Source organism: Phoca vitulina, unplaced genomic scaffold, assembly GCF_004348235.1.
Source record: "Phoca vitulina isolate PV1807 unplaced genomic scaffold, GSC_HSeal_1.0 scaffold25, whole genome shotgun sequence".
Taxonomy (NCBI): domain Eukaryota; kingdom Metazoa; phylum Chordata; class Mammalia; order Carnivora; family Phocidae; genus Phoca; species Phoca vitulina.
The window spans coordinates 6,823,050-6,848,517 of NW_022589728.1; the positions used below are offsets into that span (position 1 = coordinate 6,823,050).

Consider the following 25,468-nt stretch of genomic DNA (forward strand, 5'->3'; position numbering starts at 1 on the left):
TTCTTAGAAATAAGTTCTATAAGCTGAATGGAAAGATTTGAAGGAGAAAAAGGTACCTAGAGATAATTTTAATATACAGGATAATAATTAAAATATGAGGACATGGGAGTACTGCTTCCCATGTCCAAAAGCATTTCTCAGGAATTAAAGCATTAATAATTTCCATCAGAATGTCATTCAGATCTACTTTAGAATTTATGCAAAATGAAACTAAAATCAGAATGTGTGACATCGAACCATGTGCTCTTATGAAATTCAGAAAACTGCACTCTCAACTTGAAATTGACTATCTTAGATAACCTAATAACCTTACAGAGCATTACATTAACATGAAAACTGATCCTCTGCTAATGCAGAATCTGTAATTACCACAGAGAAAAGTTCTGTCTCTTGTTTTTCTATGTTTTGAGAAGTAAAAATATCTAGGTCTAAGCAATTTAGAAAACTTTCAGTCAAGAAAAATTGGCTTGGGACACCTGAGTGGCTCAGTTGGTTAAACGTCTGCTTTCGGCTCAGGTCATGATCTCATGGTCCTGGGATTGAGTCCTGCATCGGGCTCCGTGCTCAACAGGGAGTCTGCTTCTTCTTCTCCCTCTGCCCCTCTCCTCCTGCTCATGTTCTCTCTCTCACATAAATGAATAAAATGTTTAAAAGAAAGAAAGAGAGGGAGGGAGGGAGGGAGAGAGAGAAAGAAAGAAAGGAAGGAAAGAAGAGAGAGAAAGAAAGAAAGAAAAGAAAGAAAAAAGAAAGAAAGAAGAAAGAAAAAAGAAAAAAGAAAGAAAGAAAAAGAAAATTGGTTTGATCAGACTTCCTATTTTCTTTTTTTTTTTTTAAGATTTTTATTTATTTAACAGAGATAGAGAGAGAGCACAAGTAGGCAGAGCGGCAGACAGAGGGAGAAGGAGAAGCAGGCTCTCCGCCGAGCAGGGAGCCCGATGCGGGGCTCGATCCCAGTACCCTGGGGTCATGACCTGAGCCGAAGGCAGCCGCTCAACTGACTGAGCCACCCAGGCACCCCCAGACTTCCTATTTTCTTGGCAAATATGAAGTCAAGTGTTTAAAAGAAACCATTCAGTAACATGAAGTCACTAACAAAGAAAAACATCCATTATCTCAAATAACTTTTCCCATAGGATCTCTATGCTGAAAATAAAACAATATTCAATCGTTGAACATTACACATCAAAAACCAATGATGTACTGTATGTTGGCTAACTGAACATAATAATAAAAAAGAATAAACACAAAAGAATAAACAAACAAACAAATAAATAAAGACAAAAGGCTCAGATTTGGGGGCGGGGGGAGGCGGGCTGTGTATGCCACGCATGGCCTGCTGAGGCCTGTAGTTCCAGAGTAAAGAGGAAAGGGGACAGAAATAAATACCTACTGGCAATACTGAAACCAAAAAGTATTAAAAGAAAACAGACTTGAGCTCCTAAAATCCAAGAAGGAAAGTAAAGGAAATCAATGAAATAAAATAATCTAAAGCTAAAATTCTTTACTGAGCTCCACAGGCAAATCTTTTGGACCACAGCATTACGTTAAAAATTTCTTTAAAATGTTAAAGTTCTTTAAATATTAGCAGAGGATTGCTGCAATGTGTACATGTGCATGAACGGATGGGTGGATGGATGGGTAGATGGATGGATACAGATACGTAGAATTTGAAAACATTTACTTACCATTCACTACTTTGCAATAATTCTCTCAATTAGGCTAGGAAAATAGATGATTTTTGTTAAAGTTCGAGTGAGGAACAAGAGCAAAACCTTTTTGAAGTGAGAATCCTTTAGTAACTATACTCATTTCCAGAGAACAATAAATACAGAAATTACAAGCGGTGTATGTAACAATCATTTCCTTAGCAACAGAAAACACCTACTTTTATACAGCTTAGTGGGCAAACACGTTCAATGAAAATCAGCATAGGGAAAAGCGACACAACAGAAGAAAACTTTAAGTAAAATGGAAAATTATTTGCTCCTGACCCTAACTACTGAGATTCATACTCCAGGTACTCCGTCTCAGGTAAAACGGGAAGAGTGGAGATTCTGAGGCTGGAGGGCACGTTCAGCTTCGGGCAGCAGCGGTCTGGGGCTGCTCAGATTGGAGCTGTTTACCAAGGTATTCCCTAAAACAGCAGGAATAAAATAACAAGGTATATTAGAATTTAAACAACAAAGATTCTCTTTCAAAATCAAAGCACGATATACCATGTCATCTATACTTACTTTAACATCTAAAAATTAGTAAAATAGTTCCATAAAACTAATCTTTTACAGATTTGAAAAGTACCTGTACTGTATGAATTTTAAGCGCTCTCTTTACCATATACGTAAGTCATTACACACACAAATAGGTGATTCTGTATACATTACAAGGCAGTGTCTACCTCCCTGTCTGGGTACAAGTTTTGTTTACTGCAGTCACACTTTCCCAATCTAAGAGGTTCAAAACCAACTGAAGTAGGATTCCAAGTAAGTGGACTGATACATGAAAAACCACATTTCCTGATACTAGTGAATATTAAGTATCTCTACCTCAGGATGAAAATAAATCACTGAAAATACCATCAAGATTCACAACATGTAACGAAGCTTCTTGTTACTGAGCACTTTCTCTGCACCAACACAGTCTAAAACCTTCACAAAGATGGTCATACTGAATCCACAAACAACTCCAAGGGCAGAGAAGTAGTATTCTCGTTGTACAGGTCGGGCAACTGGGGCTTAGAGCAGTGGTCTCCAAACCATTTAGATCACATTCTCCTTTAGGAAATGAACACCCACCCAGAATATGTGTATACTTAGCTCTAAATTACATACAGGTTTCACTGTTAATTCCAGGGGGAAAAAATCATCTCTTTCCTATTTTCCTGTGAATGACTTGCCCAAACTTTTGTTTTTGAACAAAAGAAGAGATTTTGTAAAGAATATTTTAAAAAGTCCCTGCTATGAAAAGGAAAGAGCATGAGTTTTGGATAGAGACTTGGATTTACATTCTGGCTGCACGCCCTCATGGACATGCTGGTTCCAGAGGCTGTGGGATGAGGGCACCTGCCGGGGACGAGCAGCGGGCACACACAGGCCCAGTGTCATCTCCTCTCCTCATCAGCTGACATCCAACCTCTCCCTAAGTACCTCCAGGAAATGACCTGTGGGCCACAAGCATCAACCAGTAATGTGACCCTACCTTTCCCCGCAGAGGTCCAGAGAAAGGGGAGAGAGGTGGTCCAAGGATTTTACTGTGTTGCTCTACCTCCACTAACATGGACTTAGTCCAAAGCTATCAAAGATATGAAGGAAGACCGAGAAAAGGAAGAAGCATTTGGAACAGACACCAGAGGGAGTTCTGTGGACTAGTGTAAGTGAGGGGTCAGAGACCCCCAGAAGTCTCAAGAAGGTAAACTAGGACTGAAAATACTATGGGACTGAAACCTCCTATAGCATGAAAATGATTTATGTGCTTTTTTTACCCTTACACGAAAGTTCTTATCACTGACTTATTAATTATGGGTGTCATATTAAAACACGTAATATATTTTTGTGTCAACTAGGAGCTACCCTAACGTAATCTGGACAATGGATGGGGATCTTATTTTTAACCAACAGTAAGGAAGTAGTTCTGTCTAACTCATGCAAGGGCAAAAAAGGGAAACCATCTATAAATTTTATTAGGAAAAAAAGAAGAGTTTATGGTCACTATAAATGCCACCACTCGGGGGGAGGCCTGCAACTAGGGAGTATGTGTGACTGCATAAGTTTGATGTGTTGTGTTGTGCTGTTGTTGTGGTGGGGGGAGGGAGAGATGAGGGGTAGAGTATAACATTTACTCTAAATGTTAAAATTTCCAGATTTTATATATATATATATATATTTTTCCAGATTTTATATATATATATATAAAATTTCCAGATTTTATATATATATATATATATATTTTTCCTATATATGTCTAAGAAATTAAGCCTGAAATTAGACATGCTTCATTGCAAGAGGGCCTTCAAATATTCTAATTTTAAAAGTTAGATTGTTTAGTGTAAAGGATCAGCAGAATATGCCACCCCAAAATATGCCACTTTCATGTACTATTTTGAGCTGTAGACACCTGAAAATAGTCAAGTGCAAGGAGAGGCTTTCTCTGAACTTCCCTTATCTACCTAAAAAAAGACAGGTCCTCCAAAAGGAACTCAATTATCTAAGTCCCCTCCCTGGGAGTTTCATCAACCAGGGAGGACGAACTCTTATCACAAAAGAACAGTCTTGAAGTCCACACCACACCCAGTCAGACTAGACAGACCGTGTCACAATCTCATATCTCTCAACTATTCTTTTATGGGTCCATCCATCATTCCTAAAAATCACTTATTCTCTGTAACAGGCCTACACCCCCACTCCTTTTTCCCTGTTAAGATGGAATATAATCCTAAATTCTACAGCTACATCTTTAAGTTACCCATTTTTTCCTGGGTATCTCCCATGTGTACATGAGGTATACATGTTAATCAACACTTTTTTTCATGTTAATCTGTCATTTATTACAGGGTCTCAGCTAAGAACTCAGAAGGGTAGAAGGGAAATTATTTTTCCTCCCCTCTGAGAGTGATTTTTAAAAAAACATTTAAAAAGTGTACCTAAAGACACCATGCCACCCTTCAATTATAAAAAGCTGTGATCCCTTTCAATAAAGGACCAATGGGAAGGATCATGTTCTAAACATAAGTTTTCAAGACAAATCACAAGAGAACAGAGCAAAGCCTTCCAGAGCTCAGTGCTCTGAACTGCCAAGAATGGAAAAGGGTCTGGTTGGATCTGGTCACACACAAAGGCTCCCATCTGCTCCACCCCTTACAGAGACATGAAGGGTGGTTCACTTCCCATACCAGATTTAACTGATTTATTTAGAGGATGAGAGTGAATACTTGGAGATGAAAAAGATAACTGATTTCTTCACAAAAAAACACATCATTGAAGTAAGGGCCAAAGTAGAAGGAATATTAAAACAGAGCAAAGATGAGTTGTCCTGGCAGAAAATTTAAAAACATGTCCAACCATGGCTTCCTGCCCACTGGTTTTCCGCTCCTTTGTTTTTCCTGCTCAAAGGTCTTTATTACGGACGGCATGCCCTACTATATTCTCATCTTTTCCCACATACAAAGTGGCCCTGAGGCATCCGCTTCTTCTTCACAACCTTAGTGCCTGGAATGCAGAAAACACAGAGCTTCCTTTGTGTCTGCTAAGTAAGGTTTATGCAATTTAAGACTCAGACAAAGGACAAGAACACACATAAGGGGTTCAACTGAGGATGTGTACATCAAGAGCCCCAGATGGAACTTTGTGAGCCTAACCTGTAGGTCACAAAGTGCCAAAAGTCTAATAGGAGAAGAGCCCAAATGGGACGCATGGAAAGAAGAATCAAGTCTCCTCCTCAGGCTTTCCTGAAATTACTATGTTTGCAATGGCATATGAGTTGTTAAAATATCAGAGAGAGCTGACCTGAGGCCCAAATGAAAAAGATACTAACTGTAGAAAAAGGACCTAGCCTTAAAAAGCTTTGGCAAACATCTACTCCTTTGAACTTGGCTTATAAAATGTTACATACAGTCTGGTTCCCTCATGTCAAATGGCAACATGTAGTCAATTAAAATATTCCCAAGATTCACCCAAGCCTGCCTGTGAATTCCCTGTGACCCCCAGCCATAGGGAAGTCCTGGCACCAAGTGCCTGAGGCTGGGAACACAGGACAGTTGCCACATTCCACACATTATTACAGCCATTGCGGAAACATGCTTGTAGGTATGCCCACAGGTTACCTATGTTTACAGCATCCGTGTGAGGTGAGCGTTATCTCCATTTACAGCGGATCAAATGGAGCCTCAGAAAACTTCCAATAACATGCTCAAGGACAAAGTGAGCAAATGGCCTGGACAGGGCTCAGATCTTATTCTCTTTAATACTGTGAAGCTGCCTGGCCCCTAAAAAGGTGTGAAAAGCAGCCACTGTTCCTAATATTATACTTCAGAAAATAATAAGAGGGTCTGAATAATTTCTTCAGGTTAAGGTAACATTACTGTCAGGCAAAAGGTAAAATAATTATGGATTTTACTTCAAGGGATTATAATGTATCCATAACAAAGGACTCAAGAAGAGTTATTTTAAGTGAATTAATCTAAGTATTGAGTCGGTCTTTTTCTCTGTCCCTGAAGATCAATACAAGAATAAAATTCAACTTATAATTTGCTGAGAAAGTGCCCAATTTGTACCAGCAATCCGCAGGAGTCTGACATTAAATCTTTACTTCTACTATGAAGCAAAATTTGAGAAGTATATTTTCTCCTCTTTAACTTCATCCACAATGTAAATCATTTGGGATTCTAAATCTCTGAAACTGAAAAGTCTAAATTTAGACCTACTCCCCTTTTAAAAAATCCAAGTACAAAATAGCTCACAAAAGAGACCATGTTGCATGCTGAGAAAGCATTGACATCTGATTAAGAAATACCTATTTTAAGGGGCACCTGGGTGGCTCAGTCAGTTAAGCATCTGACTCTTGGTTTCGGCTCAGGCCATAATCTCAGGGTGGTGGGGCTGAGTCCTGGGTGAGGCTCCATGCTCACTGGGGAGTCTGCTTGAGACTCTCTCCCTCTGCCCCTCCTCCCATGGGTGCACACGCACATGCGTTCTTCTAAAATAAATAAATCTTAAAAAAAAAAAAAAAAAAAAGAGGGGTGCCTGGGTAGCTCAAGTCAGTTAAGTGTCCAACTTGTGATTTCGGCTCAGGTCATGATCTCGGGGTTGTGAGATTGAGCCAGTGTGGGGCTCCATGCTCAGCAGGGTGTCTGCTTCAGGCTCTCTCTCCCTCTCCCTCTGCGCCTCCCCTCGCCCACTTGATCAAATGCAGGCTGTCTCTAAAATAAATAAATAAAATCTCTTAAAAAAAAAGATTTAAATTTCCCTGATGGCTAATGATGATGAACATTTTTTCATGTGGTGGGAATGCAAGTTGGTTACAGCCACTTTGGGAAACAGTGTGGAGGTTCCTCAAAAATTTAAAAATAGAGCTACGCTATGACCCAGCAATTACACTACTGGGTATTTACCCCAAAGACACAGATGTAGTGAAAAGAAGGGCCATATGCACCCCAATGTTCATAGCAGCAATGTCCACAATAGCCAAACTGTGGAAAGAGCCGAGATGCCCTTCAACAGACGAATGGATAAAGAAGATGTGGTCCATAAATACAATGGAATATTACTCAGCCATCAGAAAGGATGAATACCCAACTTTTTACATCAACATGGATGGGACTGGAGGAGATTATGCTAAGTGAAATAAGTCAGGCAGAGAAAGTCAATTATCATATGGTTTCACTTATTTGTGGAACATAAGGAATAGCATGGAGGACATTAGAAGACGGAAGGGAAAAATGAAGGAGGGAAAATCGGAGGGAGAGATGAACCATGAGAGACTATGGACTCTGAGAAACAAACTGAGGGTTTTAGAGGGGAGGGGGTGGGGGGATGGGTTAGCCTGGTGATGGGTATTAAGGAGGGCATGTATTGCATGGAGCACTGGGTGTTATACGAAAACAATGAATCATGGAACACTACATCAAAAACTAATGATGTACTGTATGGTGACTAACATAACATAATAAAATTAAATTAAATTTTAAAAAAAGGAATACTTATTTTATTCTCTTGTCAATGACCATGAAAGCTATACTTTGGCACCAACCATAACACTGAAAAACTGCTTTCCAGTTCCTGAGAAAGCTACACAGGGCTTGAAAGAGGCAGTCTGAAGATGACATTAGGTACCTAGGTTCCAAGCTGTTAGCACCTAGCGCACCAGGAAGTCTTTACCTGGCGTATATTAACTGTTAGAAGAGAAAGGCTTTCACCATATTACAATTAAGTGTCAAACCTTCACTATACTTAGGGCTGTTTAAGTAGTCAAACATTTTTATTCTTTCTTTAAAACTGTAGTTGAAAAAAAAAAACCCACAGTTGAAGACACTATGATATAATTCAACACACTTCACCTATATATAATTTAAACACATGGTGACTTCACCTATATAATTCAGTGCAAGGAAGAAAGAGAATTTTCTCCTGACGCACATATTAATCTGTGAAAACTACAATCTCCCTTATCTCCCTTTTTCCCTTGGTTGCCAAAAAGCTCAGTAGAAATTCCATGGTTACTACCATTTTTATATTATTTCCTTTAGTCTCCTTTTGATATGTAAATTTTCATAACTAAAATTATGAAGGAACTACAATTTTATATCCCACATCTTTCTGTTGAGTTTATTAGAATAATTATTAAAACTACAACTGAGTCATAATTGTATTTCTCTTAACCTTTGCCTATCCTGTCAGAAAACAAATGGGTATAATATAAATCAAAAACAAAATATCCTTCTCGGAATGTATGAAAACAATTTTTTTAAATATGAACTTTATATTGGCTACAACACAGATTTGTATTAGGTAAAGAGTAAATAAAATTTAAATATTTTGTACAGGTCTGGTTTTTTTTAATGCTAGTTCACTATAGTTATAAGTTATTCCTCCAGCTTTTATCATGATTTTCCACATCATACACAAAGCAAATTTTGTTTTTACGAATTGATTTTCCTACGTAACTACTGAACTATTATGTAAAAATCACAGTGCCCTCTCCCATCTTCATCTGATTTACATAGTTAGAGACACAGTTAAATTCCAAATGTAAGGACATAGAGTTAAACTGTTTCCGCAATACTTTAAAAAATCTCAACCTAGGAACAGTGACCACCACAATGTGTACCATTTCCTAGTGCCTACTATTTATTTAGCACTGCACTAATGGCTTGATGTACATTTTCTTATTTACTCTCCACCATAATATTCATAAAAGCTACGGATGAGTCCCGTTTTTATAGATAAAGAACTGGAGTTTAGCAATGAAAATGATATGCTGTAATGTTAGGATAACTAGTTAGTGGCAGGAGGGTATTTGTACCCAAGTCTGTCTGATTTAAACTCAGAGTCTTAATCACTATATAATACTGCCTCATGGTACACTAATTCTACCTCCCACTGGCTGAGGACATATTATTGGGTAGGTGTGAGAGCAGAGCTTAAGAACATCACAATGTGAGTCCTCAAATTTATTTCTCAAATACATTTTCATAACCACCAGCCATTTCATTTCCTAACAGCATCTAAATTCAAAAATTAATAGATTCGCAGTATCTCTAAAGAGATCAGTGATTCTAAAAGTAGAATCTATTTATGTGAATTCTGGTCCTAAGAAACAAAGATGTACATTTTAAAATCAACTGCATTAGAGTCTATTATAAAAGCAATTTAGGCAAAGTTTGCAATAACAAAGTAATTTTTCACACAGGAATTCCAACAATCAAATCATTTTAAACTAGCGATAAAATCTAAATATCCAGTTTCTTTAGCTCTAGCTTATTTTCAAGAATAGTCCCTCTTTACCTATTACCACCAACTTTATCATTAAATCAGCAATGTCTTTCATACTTTATCATTTTCCAACATATGGCCATGCTATGCAATGCACTGAGCCACTCAAAGCATCAGAGCTGCCAGCTGACACTCCTTTTCCTTTTATCTTTTTTTTAAAGACCTGTTTTAATAGAGCAGTTTTAGGTTCACAACAAAATTGAGAGGAAGGGACAGAGATTTCCCATATACACCCAGCCCCAACGCATGCACAGCCTCCCCCACTATCAACATCCCACACCACAGTGGCACATTTATTTACCAAGCATGAACCTGCATTGACACATTATAATGTGATGATTATAATCATCCAAAGTCCACAGTTTACCATAGGGTCCATTCCTGGTGCTGTCCATTTTATGCCCTTGGATGAATGTATAATGACATATATCATAATATCAAACAGTATTTTTACTGCCTCAAAACCCTCTGTACTCCAGCTATTCATCCCTTCCTCCTTTCCCACACAATTGATCTTTTATAGTCTCCACAGTTTTGCCTTTTTTAGATGTCATATGGTTGATTCATACAACATGTAGCCTTTTCAGATTGGCTTCTTCTACTCAGTAATATGCATTTCAGGTTCCCTCATGCCTTTTCATGGCCTGATAGCTCATTTCTTTTTCGTGCTGAATAATATTCCATTGTCTGGATATACCAAAGTTTGTTTATGCACTCACCTACTAAAGGACAGCTGGGTAGTGTCCAAATTTTGGCAATTATGAATAATATAATTTTGGCTAATCTAATAGGTATGCAGTGGTATCTCATTTTTGTTTTAATTCGCATTTCCCTGATGACATATGATGTGCAGCATCTTTTCATATATTTATTTACCATCAGTGTATCTTCTTTAGTGAGGTGTCTGTTAAGGTCCTTGGCTCATTTCTTAATGAGGTTGTTTTCTTACCACTGAGTTTTAGGAGTTCTTTAGATATTACAGATAACAGTCCTTTATCAAAGGTGTCTTTTGCAAATATTTTCTCCCAGTATATGGCTTGTCTTCTAATTCTCGTGACACTATTTTTCACAGAGCAGAAGTTTTTAATTTTCATGAGGCCCAACTTCTCAATTATTTCTTTCACAGGTCATGCATGCCTTTAACATACCTAAAAAGGCACCACCATAACCAAGGTCATCTAGGCTTTCTCCCATATCATGTTCTAGGAGTTTTATAGTTTTGCATTCTATATATTTAGGTCTATAATCCATTTTGAGTTAATTTTTGTGAAAGGTGTAAGGTCTATGCCAGATTCATTTTTGCATGTGAACGTCCAGTTGTTCCAGTACCATATGTTGAAGAGACTATCTTTGCTCTACTGTATTGCTTTGCTTCTTTGTCAAAGATCAGTTAACTATATTGGTGGGGGTCTATTTGTAGGTTCTCTATTCTGTTGCATTGCCCTATTTGTCTGTTCTTTCACCAATACCACACTGTCTTGAGTACTGTAGGTTTATAAGTCTTGAAGTCAAGTAATGTCAATCCTTTTAACTTTGTCCTTCTCCTTCAATACTGTGTTGGCTATTTGGATGTTTTGCTCTGCACATAAACTTTGCTATCAGTTTGTTGATATCCACAAAATAACTTGGTGGGATTTTAATTGGAACTGCATTGAATCTATAGATCAAGTTGAGAAGAACTAGCATCTTGATAATACTGCATCTTCCTATTCATGAACATGGGATCTCTCTCCACTTATTTAGTTCTTTGATTTCATTCACAGAGTTTATTAGTTTTCTTCATAGAGATCTTACATATATTTTGTTAGATTTGTACCTAAGTATTTCATTTTGGGGGGTAAATGGCTTTGTTTTAAATTTCAAATTCCAGTTTTTCATTGCTTGTATATAGGAAAGCAATTTACTTCTGTGTATTAACCTTGTACCCTGCAATCTTGTTGTAAACACTTATTAATTCCAGAAAAGTTTTTCTGTCAAATCTTTAGGATTTCCTACATAGACAATCATGTCATCTACAAACAAAGACAGTTTTATGTCTCCCTTCCCAATCTGTATACCTTTCATTTCCTTTTCTTGCCTAATTGCATTAAGCAAGAACTTCGTTTGATGTCAAAAAGAGTCACATGTGAGAGGGGATAGCCTCTTTGTACCTGATCTTAGTCGGAAAGCTTTCTCAATATTAAGATGTTAGCTATAGGGTTGTTTTTTGTTTTTTTTAAGATTTTATTTATTCATTTGAGAGAGAAAGAGCATAAGCAGGGGGAGAAGCAGAGGGAGAGGGAGAAGCAGACTCCCCACTGAGCTGGGAGCCTGACATGGGGCTCAATCCCAGGACCTGGAGATCATGACCTGAGCCAAAGGCAGAGGCTTAACCATATGAGCCACCCAGGCGCCCCTACAGGTTTTTTTTTAACAGATATTCTTTATTAAGTTGAGAAAGTTCATCTCTATTCCTAGTCTACTGAGAGTTTTTATCATGAATAGGTAGTGGATTTTGGTGAATGTTTTTTCTGCATCTATTGATAAGATAATGTGATTTTTCTTTTTTAGTTTGTTGATGTGATGGATTACATTAATTGATTTTTGAATGTTGAACCAACCTTATATATCTGGGATAAATCTCACTTGGTTGTGGTACAGAATTCTTTTTACACAAATTGTTGGATTCAATTTTTGTTGAGGACTTTTTGCATCTGTGTTCATGAAAGATATTGGTCTATAGTTTTCTTATAATGTCTTTGTCTTTGGTTTTGATATTTGGGTAATGCTGGCCTCACAAAATGAGTTACGAAGCATTTGCTCTACTTCTATCCTCTGAAAGAGACTGTGGAGAACTGGTCTAATTTCTTCCTTAAATGTTTGGTAGAATTCAACAGTGAACCCATCTGGGCCTGGTGCTTTCGTGTTTTTAAAGATTATTAATTGTTGATTCAATTTCTTTAATAAAGGCCTATTCAGATCATCTGTTTCTTCTTCTGTGAGTTTTGGCAGATTGTGTCTTTCAAGGAATTTGAAATTTCATCTAGGTTATCAAATTTGTGTGCATAGATTTATTCACAGTATTCATTTATTATCCTTTTAATTTCCATGAGATTTGTTGTGATGTCCCTCTTTTGTCTCTGATATTAATTTGTGCCTTCTCTTTTTTTCCTTAGATAGCCTAGCTAGAGACTTACCAGTATTATTGCTTTTTTCAAAGAACCAGCTTTTAGTTTCATTGGGTTTTTTCTATTTTCTGTTTATAATTTCTTTGATTTATTCTGATTATTTCTTTTCTTCTACTTATTCTGGGTTTAATTTTCTTTTCTTTTTCTCAATTCCTAAGTTGGAAACTTTTCTTCTTTTCTAATATATGCATTCAATGCTATAAATTTCCCTCTAAGCTCTGCTTTCACTATATCCCACAATTTTCATTTTCATTTAGTTGAAAATATTTTTTTAATTTCTCTTGTGATTTCTTCTTTGACCATACAGTATTTTAGAAGTATGTTGTTTAATCCCCACATATTTGGGTATTTTCCAGTTATCTTTCTTTCACTGATTTCTAGTTTAACTCCACTGTAGTCTGAAAACAGACACTGAATGATTTCTAGTCTTTTCAATTTGTTAAGGTGGGTTTTATGTCCCAGAATGTGGTCTTGATGAATGTTCCATGAACTTGAGGGAAATGTGTATTCTGTTGGTGGTGGTTGAAGTAGTCTACAGATATCCATTATATCCAGTTGACTGACAGTGTTGTTGAATTTAACTATTTCCTTACTTATTTTCTGCCTGCTGGATCTGTCCATTTTCTGAGAGAGGGATGTTGAAGTCTCCAACTATAAATGTAAAATTCATCTATTTTTCCTTATAGCTCTATCAGTTTTTGTCTCGCATAGTTTGATGCTGTTGTTAGGTGTATACATGTTAACAATTACAATATCTTCTTGGAGAACTGACCCCTTTATCAAAGCCCTTCATCCCTGATAAACTTTCCTTAATTTGAAGTCTGCTTTGTCTGAAACCAAGAGCCCTACTCCTACTTTCTTTTGATTACTGTTAGCATTGTATATTTTTCTCCATCTATTTACTTTTAATCTATATGCCTTTGTATTTAAAGTGGATTTCTTATAGACAATACATAGTTGTGTCATATTTTTTGATCCACTCTGACGATCTCTTTCAATTCGTACAGTTAGACCACTGACATTCAAAGTGCTCACTGAGATAGCTGGATTAGTATCTACCATATTCATTAATGTTTTCTATTTGTTGCCCTTGGTTTTTTGCTCCTAGTTTTGTCTTCCACTCTTTTTTTTTTTTGCCTTTTGTGGTTTTAACTGAACATTTTGTATGGTTCCACTTTCCTTTCTTAGCATATCAGTTATATTTCTTTTTTTACTTTTTTAATGGCTGCCCTAGAGTTAGAAACATACATTTACAATTCTTCCATGTCTACTTTCAAATAACACTATACCACTTCATGGGTAGTGTGAGAACATTGCTGTCATCTATTTCACTTATGTATAAGGGTACATAAGCATACACACACAAGCATAATCAAATACAGTGTTACTATTAGTATTCTGAACAAACTGCTGTTACATCAATTAAGAAGAAAAGTTTTTATTTTACCTTTAGTTATTCCTTCTTTGATGTTCTTCCTTTCTCTATGTAGATCTGAGTTTCTGACCTCTAATATTTTCCTTCTCTCTAAAAAACTTCTTTCCATATTCCTTGCAGGGAAGATCTACTAGCAAGAAATACCGTCAATTTTTGTCTGTCTGAGAAAATCTTTATTTCTCCTTTACTTCTGAAGGATAATTTTGCAGAATACAGAATTCTAAGGTGGTGGGGTTTTTCTCTCAACACTTCAAATATTACACTCCACTCTCTTCTTGCTTGCATGGTTTCTGAGAAGTCGGATGTGATTACTTTTGTTCCTCTATAGGTAAGGTGTTGTTTTTTGGGATTTTTTTGTTGTTGTTTTGTTTTGCTCTGGCTTCTTTTAGGATTATTTTCTTTGACTTTGATTTTCTGTACTTTGAAAATTATATGCCTCAGTGTAGGCTTTTGGCATTTATTCTGCCTAGTGTTCTCTGAGCTTCCTGGATCCATGGTTTGGTGTCTGCGATTAATTTGGGCGAGCTTCTCAGTCATTACTGTTTCAAGTATTTCTTCTGTTCCTTTCTCTCTTTCTTCCCCTTCTGGCATTCCCATTACATGTATTTTATACCTTTGTAGATGTCCCACAGCCCTTGGTTATTCTGGTTCTTTCAGTCTTTGTTCTCTTTGCTTTTGGGTTTTGGAGGTTTCTATTGATATTTCTTCTAGCTCAGAGATTCTCTCCTCAGCTATGTCCGGTACATTAATAAGCCCATGAAAGGCATTCTTCACTTCTATTACAGTGTTTTTTAACTACAGCATTTCTTTGTTGTTCTTTCTTAGGACTTCTATCTCCCTGCTTACATTGTTCACCTGTTCTTGCATGGTGTTTACTTTATCCATTAGAGTTCTTAGCATAGTAATCATAGTTGTTTAAAATCCCCCGTCTGATAATTCCAACATCACCACCATAGCTGGTTCTGATACTTATTTGTCTCTCCAAATTGTGCTTCTTGCCTTTTGGTATGCCTTGTAATATTTTCCTGATAGTTGAACATGATGTACTAGGTAAAAAGAACTGCTATAAATAAACCTTCAGTAATGTGGTGGTGAGATGGAGGGAGGGGAAGCATTCTATCATCCTGTGATTAGGTCTTGGTCTTTCAGTGAGCCATGGCCTCTGGACTGTGAATTTCACAAGGGTTTCTCGGGGGTTTTTTCTCTCCACTTGGGTGGGACAGGATGGCTAGAGTGAGCTAAAGCTGGTTATTTCCCTTCCCCAGGCCAGACAGACTCTGATAATATCCCAGCAGGTAAGGCTCTAGTTAGCCAGTTTCCCCTGAGAATAGGCTTTGTTAAGAAAAACGGGGTACTCTGGCATATTTCAAGATGGTTCCCTTTCCCCTGCTCCTGCCAGAAGCCTGAGGGGATTTTTCTCAGATATTTACTGTGGGAACTTGGTCTAACTTCTGGAGATAATCTCACTGTATGGTAAGGACCCACTATGATTGGGTCCCCCTGGAGTTTTTAACTCTCAGAGCTGCCCACAGTGAGCCTCCTGAAATTCAGCACAGTTCAGGCTTTTCAACCCAGGTACTGGTTCCCTCACTGGTTTCTGCTTATGGGTCTGCTCCAGTATGCCTAAACTCTCTGTATGTTACCTATCTGTCTCTCCAATCTTGACAGCTGCTGCTAGCCCTACGTCTTCCCCTCTCTTATGTATCCAAGAAGAGTTGTTGATTTTTCAGTCTGTTCAGCTTTTTACTTGTTAGGATGGAGTGGCAACTTCCAAGCTCCCTACATGCAGAACCAGAAACCAGAAGTCCTTCCTTTTCCTTTTAAATGCTGGTTCCTAATTAGCACGTGGTTATAACCAAAAGTAACCTGTGCAATGCAGACTATACACCCTAAATGACCCTAGTACATACAAATCTAGTTATGCACCATGCAATATGGAAGAAATGTCTGTGTTGTTACAAGGACTTTTAAGAAGAAAGTTTATATTAGCTATCAAAATAGTATGTAAGCAAAGTCCATATTTTAGACTTATTATAAACTTTTTTTCTTGAATTATATTTAGAATGTTAAGACTTTTAAGTACATGACAGTAGAGAGAGTGTCAATTTATCTTCTTTGAGTATTAGGTCAGTGCCTGGCATACTCTAAGAGGTCAGTAACTGTTGAGTGAAAACAGCTGACAAATCCTACAGGGAAGTTAGAACCTGAAAAACAATGCCTTTTTCTCCTAACAAGAAAATGTTCTAAAACACCAGCTGAGACAAAGATGCCAGCAATTAAACCTACCAAATACTTCATAATCTAAACCAGTTCATTACTAGCAGAATGCTCAAACAAAATTTGAAATTATTTTAAATTAGAGTCTGCTTATAACTTAAGAAGGCTCAACTAAATCCACAGTAAAGAAACAATATTTTAGGAGGCAAGTTCAACGTTTTAATGATACGTAGTGGATAGTGTATTAAATTAGCTTTATAATTAAGGTTAAAAGAGCCTCTAAGCCTACAGAATTATTCTTTAGAGAAGCATTTCCCCGCAGTATATGCAAAAACTAAAATAAACCAAAACATGTGGGCCAGTTGTTCCTCCAATATGAATTTAGAATCACCTGAAATGAATCTCAGAGCTATTTAGAGAATAAAGTAGATTATGCAAATTTGGAATAGAACATGCAAGGAGATAAGAGGTTTTTTGTTTGCTTGTCTGATTCTGTTTCATAATTAAGAATATCAACTATAAACCTTGAGAGTCACTGGTCAACTCCCACTTTTTCCCCCACATCCAACTTATCTCCAGGTTTTATAGAGTCTATTCTCTCCAACGCCTGACCGTGCCTTACTAAATGAACATCCTCATTATCCACTGCCTGGCTTGAAACTGTAGTCTCCTTACTGGTGTTTTTCCCTCCAGCCTTACCCCTCCAATTCCACCAGCCCCTCACTGTCTCTAAAACGGTCTTTCTAAAATGACACTATGATTATTTTTACTAACCTCTGTAGTTGTCCACAATCATCAGAGAAGAGTTCAAACCTAGCACAGCAAAGATGGTTTTTCATGATCTGGCCACTGTAGCTCCAGCTGTATTTTCAGCTTCATAACCAGACTCCAGCTGTCTGGAACCAGTGGAAATTCCCCCAAACGGGTCAGCATCTCTCTGACCTCAATGTATGTGCATACATAACTCTCTCCCTGGAATCCCCCCCACACACACACCCTGCTCTCCCCCTCCCCCTTCACTAGCTACCACCTCCTAATCTACCAAGAGCTCCTACATCCCTTCTGCTCAGGACCCTCCCAAGCCTGGACTAGGCCCACTCTCCACATGGCCACACAGCCTTTCCCCACAGTGTTACAATGAAGCATGTGCTTGTCACACTCCCCACAGAAGTGGCATTATATTACTGTTCAATGAACAGTCTAACTTTCCCTTGAAAAATAACCAGTAAAGTTAGCCTTCTTCAAATTCGGAAGTCCAATATAAATTTTTTAAGTACAAGTTTAATGGAGCTACCAATTATCATCATCGACCTTCTCTGTCAAAAACTAGCTTTCAAATTAAAGTAAAATGAATTTCGTTTAAATAAAATCTAGAACTAGCTATTTTTTCAGCTAATAAATCAGTAGTAGTAGTATAACTACTTAAGTGGTTTTAATTTCATAAACATTTCTTTTTTTTTTTTGTAGATTTTAATTTTATTATATTATGTTAGTCACCATACAATACATCATTAGTTTTTGATGTGGTGATCCACGATCCATTGTTTTCGTAGAACACCCAGTGCTCCATGCAGTACGTGCCCTCCTTAATACCCATCACCGGGCTAACCAATCCCCCCTCCCCTCTAGAACCCTGTTTGTTTCTCAGGTCCATAATCTCTCATGGTTCATCTCTCCCTCCAATTCCCCCCCCCCAATTTTTCCCTTCCTTCTCCTAATGTCCTCCATGTTATTCCTTATGTTCCACAAATAAGTGAAACCATATGATAATTGACTTTCTCTGCTTGACTTATTTCGCTTAGCATAATCTCCAGTCCCATCCATGTTGATGTAAAAGTTGGGTATTCATCTTTTCTGATGGCTGAGTAATATTCCATTGTATATATGGACCACATCTTCTTTATCCATTCATCTGTTGAAGGGCATCTCGGCTCTTTCCACAGTTTGGCTAATGCGGACATTGCTGCTATGAACATTGGGGTGCATATGGCCCTTCTTTTCACTACATCTGTGTCTTTGGGGTAAATACCCAGGAGTGCAATTGCTGGGTCATAGGGTAGCTCTATTTTTAACTTTTTGAGGAACCTCCACACTGTTTTCCAAAGTGGCTGTACCAACTTGCATTCCCACCAAGAGTATAAGAGGGTTCCCATTTCTCCACAACCTCTCCAACATTTGTTGTTTCTTTCCCTGTCCATTTTTGCCATTCTAACTGGTGTAAGGTGGTATCTCAATGTGGTTTTGATTTGGATTTCCCTGATGGCTAATGATGATGAACATTTTTTCATGTGTCTGTTAGCCATTTGTATGTCTTCTTCAGAGAAGTGTCTGTTCATCTCTTCTGCCCACTTTCTGACTTGATTATTTGTTTTTTGGGTGTTGAGTTTGAGAAGTTCTTTATAGATTTTGGATACCAGCCCTTTATCTGTAGTGTCATTTGCAAATATCTTCTGCCATTCTGTGGGTTGCCTCTTTGTTGACTGTTTCCTTTGCTGTGCAGAAGCTTTTTATCTTGATGAAGTCCCAAAAGTTCATTTTTGCTTTTGTTTCACTAGCTTTTGGAGATGTATCTTGAAAGAAGTTGCTGTGGGCGATGTCAAAGAGGTTACTGCCTATGTTCTCCTCTAGGATTTTGATGGATTCCTGTCTCACATTGAGGTCTTTCATCCACTTTGAGTTTATCTTTGTGAATGGTGTTAGAGAATGGTCGAGTTTCATTCTTCTGCATGTGGCTGTCCAATTATCCCAGCACCATTTATTGAAGAGACTGTCTTTTTTCCATTGCATGTTTTTTCCTGCTTTGTCAAAGAGTATTTGACCATAGAGTTGAGGGTCCATATCTGGGTTCTCTATTCTGTTCCATTGGTCTGTATGTCTGTTTCTGTGCCAGTACCATGCTGTCTTGGTGATCACTGATTTGTAGTATAGCTTGAAATCGGGCAACGTGATGCCCCCAGCTTTGTTTTTCTTTTTCAACATCTCCTTGGCGATTTGGGGTCTTTTCTGATTCCATACAAATTTTAGGATTGTTTGTTCCAGCACTTTGAAAAATGTCATTGGAATTTTGATCTGGATGGCATTGAAGGTATAGATTGCTCTGGGTAGCATAGACATTTTAACAATGTTTATTCTTCCGATCCATGAGCATGGAATATTTTTCCATCTTTTTGTGTCTTCTTCCATTTCTTTCATGAGTGTTTTGTAGTTCCTAGAGTATAGATCCTTTACCTCTCTGGTTAGGTTTATTCCGAGGTATCTTATGGTTTTTGGTGCTATTGTAAATGGAATCGTTTAATTTCTCTTTCTACAGTTGCGTTGTTAGTGTGTAAGAAAGCAACTGATTTCTGTGCATTGATTTTGTATCCTGCCACATTACTGAATTGCTGGATGAGTTCTAGTAATTTGGGGGTGGAGTCTTTGGGGTTTTCCACATAAAGTACCATGTCGTCTGCGAAAAGAGAGAGTTTGACTTCTTCTTTGCCAATTTGAATACCTTTTATTTCTTTTTGTTGTCTGATTGCTGTTGCTAGGACTTCTAGTACTATGTTGAACAACAGTGGTGAGAGTGGGCACCCTTGACGTGTTCCTGATCTTAAGGGAAAGGCTCTCAGCTTTTCCCCATTGAGGATGATATTCGCTGTGGGTTTTTCACAGATGGATTTTATGAGCTTGAGGAATGTTCCCTCTATCCCTATACTCTGGAGAGTTTTAATCAGGAAAGGATGTTGTATTTTGTCGAATGCTTTTTCTGCATCAATTGAGAGGACCATATGGTTCTTCTCCCTCCTCTTATTAATGTGTTCTATCACATTGATTGATTTGAGAATGTTGAACCACCCTTTAATTTCATAAACATTTCAAACATCAAATCATAAGTTTTGGCAATGCCTATTACCGTAAGGATTACCAAATATTAACTTTCAAGGGATTACAAATAATTTTTCTAAAACTCTTAAAAGGAAGAAGGGATTTTAAAAGAACATGAACCCCAAACATAATCACAGCTTCCTCAATTATCTATGCCAAGGGAGGGAGGTCATATGGGTCCCAAAACCTAATAATCAAAATCAAAGCACGTATTTATCATTTTAATACATAAGATTATATAAGCAGATTTAACTTCTGGGAGTTAAACTTCTTGTTCTCCAGTATCCTTTTTCTCTCCTTCTTAAAAATAGAACCAATGAACTTGTAGGACATGTTACTTTATTGAAGCCTGCCATTTTCCAGTTCCTTTGCAGCCACATGACTGAGTACTGGCCAACAGGTATAAGGAGAAGTGTTGGGGGGCAAATTCTAGGAGTCTCCCAGTTGCCGGGCCCATCCACCATCACCCACAGCCATGAGGATGAGGGCCATACCCCAGGAATGGCAGCATGCTGGGCTGGAAGAAGACCAGATCCCTCTGCACTAACAGTTCTGGACTGCCTAGCCCCATCATTTCATGAGAGACAGTTTAGAACAAACATCTGTCGTGTTTCAACTACTGTTATTATGGGCTCTCTGTTATATCATTAGCTTAACTTATCCTTCCCATTATTTCTCCTCTCGAATAAAAATATGAGTATCTATACTAGACACACATTGGCTTTAACACAAGTGTATGTGACTAGGTCAATTAACCTGGCATGTAAAATATGCTAAGATAACAGTTTGCCTGCAAACTTAAATAAATCCAGACAGATGGCAGAACTCAGATTTTTTCCAAATACTGAATTCTGACATTTTCCTCAGGGTTCTGCTTCAACATGTGGCAGTCTTTGACACCATTTCCACCTGATAGCTCATCATTTATGTGTTGCCTGTTCTAATTCTCACCCATGCAGAGATGAGCACAAAGGCTGACTGAGATGTCAAGCCAGAACTAACAAAATAAGGTACAACAACAAACAAGACAGAGAACCTTAAGCATCACAGAAAATAGTCAGCAAATTATGACCATATAATACTATCATCTATCCCAACTGAGAAACTAGCACATTATTCAAGACTAGTTAAGCAAAGAGACAGGAGAGCAGAAATCAAGCAAAAATAGCTGGAAAAAAATGCCAGAATGTGATGACTTGCTTTTATATTATTCTTTGGGAAGAGCTCTAGGTTTCAAGTTGAATATTAATGATGTTTCTAAAAACATGACATTATGAACAACTTGGTCTGAAGAGCATTAACCACTGATAAGAAATCATTTAGTGGAGAAAACACAAAGTGAAATTTTTCATTAGTAAAATGTACAGGAAATCAAAATTCTTTGTTTTAAACATTTTAGACCACAACTTATTTTCAAGGCTGTGCCAAAAATCATTCAAGTAAAAAAACAGCAGCTACTCTAATAGCTACCTATTTTCTAGTGCTATGCCACAAATGAGAATACTTTTGGTAGTAATTATTCTGTTCTACGGACAAACTTATACATTTGCTTTTATTTATTAGTTGATTTTAAAGATCTGAGAGGGAGGGGCGCAGTGGGAAGGGGCAGAGGGAGAAGGAGAGAGAGAGAGAGAGAGAGAATCTCAAGCAGACCCCCCACTGAGTGCAGAGCCTAACTCGGGGCTCGATCTAATGACCCTGAGATCATGACCTGAGCTGAAATCAAGAGTCAGATGCTTTGACTGAGCCTCCCAAGCATCCCTACATTTGCTTTTATATTTAATAATCAACCTATATGCCTATAATTTATTATACTTACCCTAATTTAACATGATATTAAGGTAAAATAATTTCTCCTAGCAATTTTCTCCAAATTGGGAGCTCCATTTTTTTGTTCTCAAGCTTCAACTTAAAAATTTATTTCAGGAAACTAATTGGTCTCTATTTGTCACAATATAAAATGTCTATTCTTACAGTCCCAATTTTTAAAAGTAAATATATATTTAATATATTTAATATTTTAAATCCAAGGTACTTAAATTTTTTTATTTCTACAGAGCTAACAAATCAACAAGGTTAAAGTAAATCATGGCTACAAAATAGTAAATAGATACTATTCTACCATGATACCTAGAGAACTTCAGAATATTATTTAGGGAACAAAGGCCCAAACAACTAACATGTTCTGCTATTACCCAACAAATAATTTCTGTATTCTTGAAATCCTCAAGCATTAAAAAAATAATAAGAATGAGAAACATTACTTCAAAGAGACTATAAATGATAAAAAGGTGTTTCAAAAATGTATGCTAATAGGGGCGCCTAGGCAGCTCAGCTGGTTGGGCATCTGACTCTTGATTTCGGCTAAGGTCATGATCTCAGGGTCATGAGATCGAGCCCCGTGTCGGGCTCCGCGCTAGACATGAAGCTTCCTTGGGATTCTCTCACTCTCCCTCTGCCCCTCTCCCCCTGCTTATGTGCGCACTCTCTAGGAAGGAAGGAAGGAAGGAAGGAAGGAAGGAAGGAAGGAAGGAAGGAAGGAAGGAAGGAAGACGTATGCTGATAAATAATAAAACACATACAGTTACTTGGGGGAAGAAAAAGCAGGTCTTGAAATGGCCAGGTTAAAAATAACTATTTGTAAAAAAAAAAAAAAAAAAAACTTTTAATGGATATTTAAATATAGGTTTAATACAGGTTTTGGGGTTTTTTTTTTAAGATTTTATTTATTTATTTGACAGACAGAGAGACACAGCGAAAGAGGGAGCACAAGCAGGGGGAGTGGGAGAGGGAGAAGCAGGCTTCCCACCGAGCAGGGAGCCCGATGCGGGGCTCGATCCCAGGACCCTGGGATTATGACCTGAGCAGAAGGCGGACGCTTAACGATTGAGCCACCCAGGCGCCCCTAATATAGGTTTTTAAACTACTCTATTTAAGTTATGTAATTTTCTTGACTTTACCATTAAATGGGCACAAGAAGCAAAATGATTAACCAAAAGAGAAAACCCATATGACTTAAAAAGCCAAGATACCCAAAAAGAAGCAAACAGTATTAATTTAAACTCTAAAATTTGAAGGCTGTGATAAGAGCTATACTTACCTTATTAAAATATTTATAACCCATATTCGGTCTACTCCTACAAAGATCTGGGAAGATGCTTGACTTGGGGCTTAGGAGTCAGGCAGAGTTAAGTCTTCCTTAGAAGTCACTTTCTTCACACCTAGGAGGTAAGTCACTTTCCCTTGAAGTGGCAACAGAATCATCACCCTAAACCCAAACCAAGTCAGGAAATGAGCATGACAAGCCATCTCTTCATCAACAAAGAGCCAGGAGCCGCAGATAGTGATCAAATGAAGCAAAAAGAAGGAAGGCCAGGCAATCAACCTACTGGGGCCGATCCATGAGTTCCTGTGTGTAGGAAAGGAGCGTCTGATTGCTGGGCAAGATCTACACACTGCCAGCCTTTCTGCACAAAAGCCAGGGTGTGGAAGGAACAAAAGGAATGAAGAAATTGCTGTAATTAAATCAGTCAGCAAACAGACCTGGTTGCTGCAGTGGATACAGAGCAAGGACTTGGAGGGCGGTTGGGGCGGGGGGAGGGGATGATCGATACTGACAATGTTGATTGTCACTGCCACTGACAATGAAAACAGGGAGAGAGGAGACAGAAGGTGGGCTAGTGGTACAGCAATGTCACCTGAACACCAAAGCAAAGCCCTGTTAAGTGTCTTGTTAAGAAGTGTCTTACTGTGTAGGTGTAATGGGAAAGTGTACACTCATTAGGCCCCCAAGTATGCTTTACTCAGTAGCACGACAGTGATAACAAACTTGGAATCTGGAATTATACGGATGCATGTTCAAATCTAACTCCATAAATGAGAGAACCTGGGCAATCACTTAAACCATCCTTATGCACTGGACTTCGTATCTGTAAAACTGAGAACAGGAATGTCCATCTTGCAGAGATGTGTGAAGACTAAAAAAGACCATGTATGTCCCTGGCTACTGCCTCAAGAATCTTAAGTCTCTTCTCTCTCACAGTTTGGAATAGGACTGTTCCACTCCACCTCCATTATCTATATAGCACACCCAATAACTGGTAAGAGTGGGAAATACTCTGAATGCTTTTAAAGAATTGTGTTACTTCCTAATCACTACCTAGCCCCACCTTCAAATAAAAAGTCTGGAACATAAAAAGTTAAATCTTTAGCTATGAGGAAAACATGTACTTGGCACAAATTTGACACCTACCCTCCCCAATTTACCAATTCATTTCAGTAAATATTTATTTGCTAAATTGGTTCAGACAAGAGTTTTAATCTCACCAAGAGAAGAGGTACTGGCAGGGAGGTTTGTCTACACAGTTAATAGACAATCCCCACTGAATTACCTTTCCAAGTAACAACCCCATCCTGCCTCTTCAGGGCCTCCCCTTTATCAGTTTCTCCCACTCTAACTCCCCCTGATTACATTTAAACATTTCTTATACTAAAACAAACAGGTGATGACAGCAAACATCCATTGTCTACCTCAGGCCCCCCACAAAGCACTGTCCTTCCTCCTCCATCTCCTAATGAAGCTTCTAGAAGGAATGACCACAGTGACTTGCTTTACTTCTTCACCATCTCTGGGGCAACCTGCCTGCTCATGGCCACCAAGCGCCCTGGCCCAGGGCACCAATGGTGTTCTTGCTGCCATATCCAAGGTGCATGTTCATTCCTCCTTTTCCTGGTCCCCTTGGCAGTGTTTTACACTGCCCACCACTGAACTCAATCCTGCTTGAAATATACTCTTTCTTCTGCTTCCCTAGCAGCATATGTTTCTGGTTTTCTCCTAATTTTGTAGCCATTTCTCATTAGCATCAGTCATTCTTTCACCCACCCCCACCCTCCTTGTGTAAAATCTACTCCTCTTCTGTCGACCCCTTAATACTTTTGTCTCAGTCTCTAGCAGTGGTTCTTAGGCTCCTTTTGATGCCAGACCCCTTTGCAAATTTGAGGAAAAGCATGGACCCTGACCACAGAAAATATTTATACACAGGCTTTTGCATACAACTTCAGGGAGTTAATCCAAACACCTCCTGGAGGAAGAGGCCCGCTACACATGTTTTGGGGTAATCTCATCTACTGCCATGACTTCCATCCTCTAATGACTGCTTTAGCTCTATAAACTCTAGCTCACATCTTGCTCTGGAACTCCAAACCTATGGATTTCTCCTTGGATATAATACAGGCACATCAAATTCGTGGACCCAAAAAAATCAGCTCCTCACTGCCATTCAAATCCTATTCCCCCTTCA

General features: G+C 38.2%; 1 protein-coding gene across 2 annotated transcripts in view; it reads right to left on the reverse strand.

Moving 5' to 3' along the window:
• Positions 1-1,773: 1,773 nt before the first annotated feature.
• ATP6V1H (ATPase H+ transporting V1 subunit H) overlaps positions 1,774-25,468 on the reverse strand; it is a 132,924-nt gene continuing 109,229 nt past the window's right edge. For both annotated transcript variants that reach the window (XM_032422037.1, XM_032422038.1), the window contains one exon: positions 1,774-2,134. In XM_032422037.1, coding sequence (XP_032277928.1) covers positions 2,074-2,134 — 61 coding nt within the window. In that variant the 3' untranslated portion in view covers positions 1,774-2,073. The remainder of the gene's footprint in view (positions 2,135-25,468) is intronic.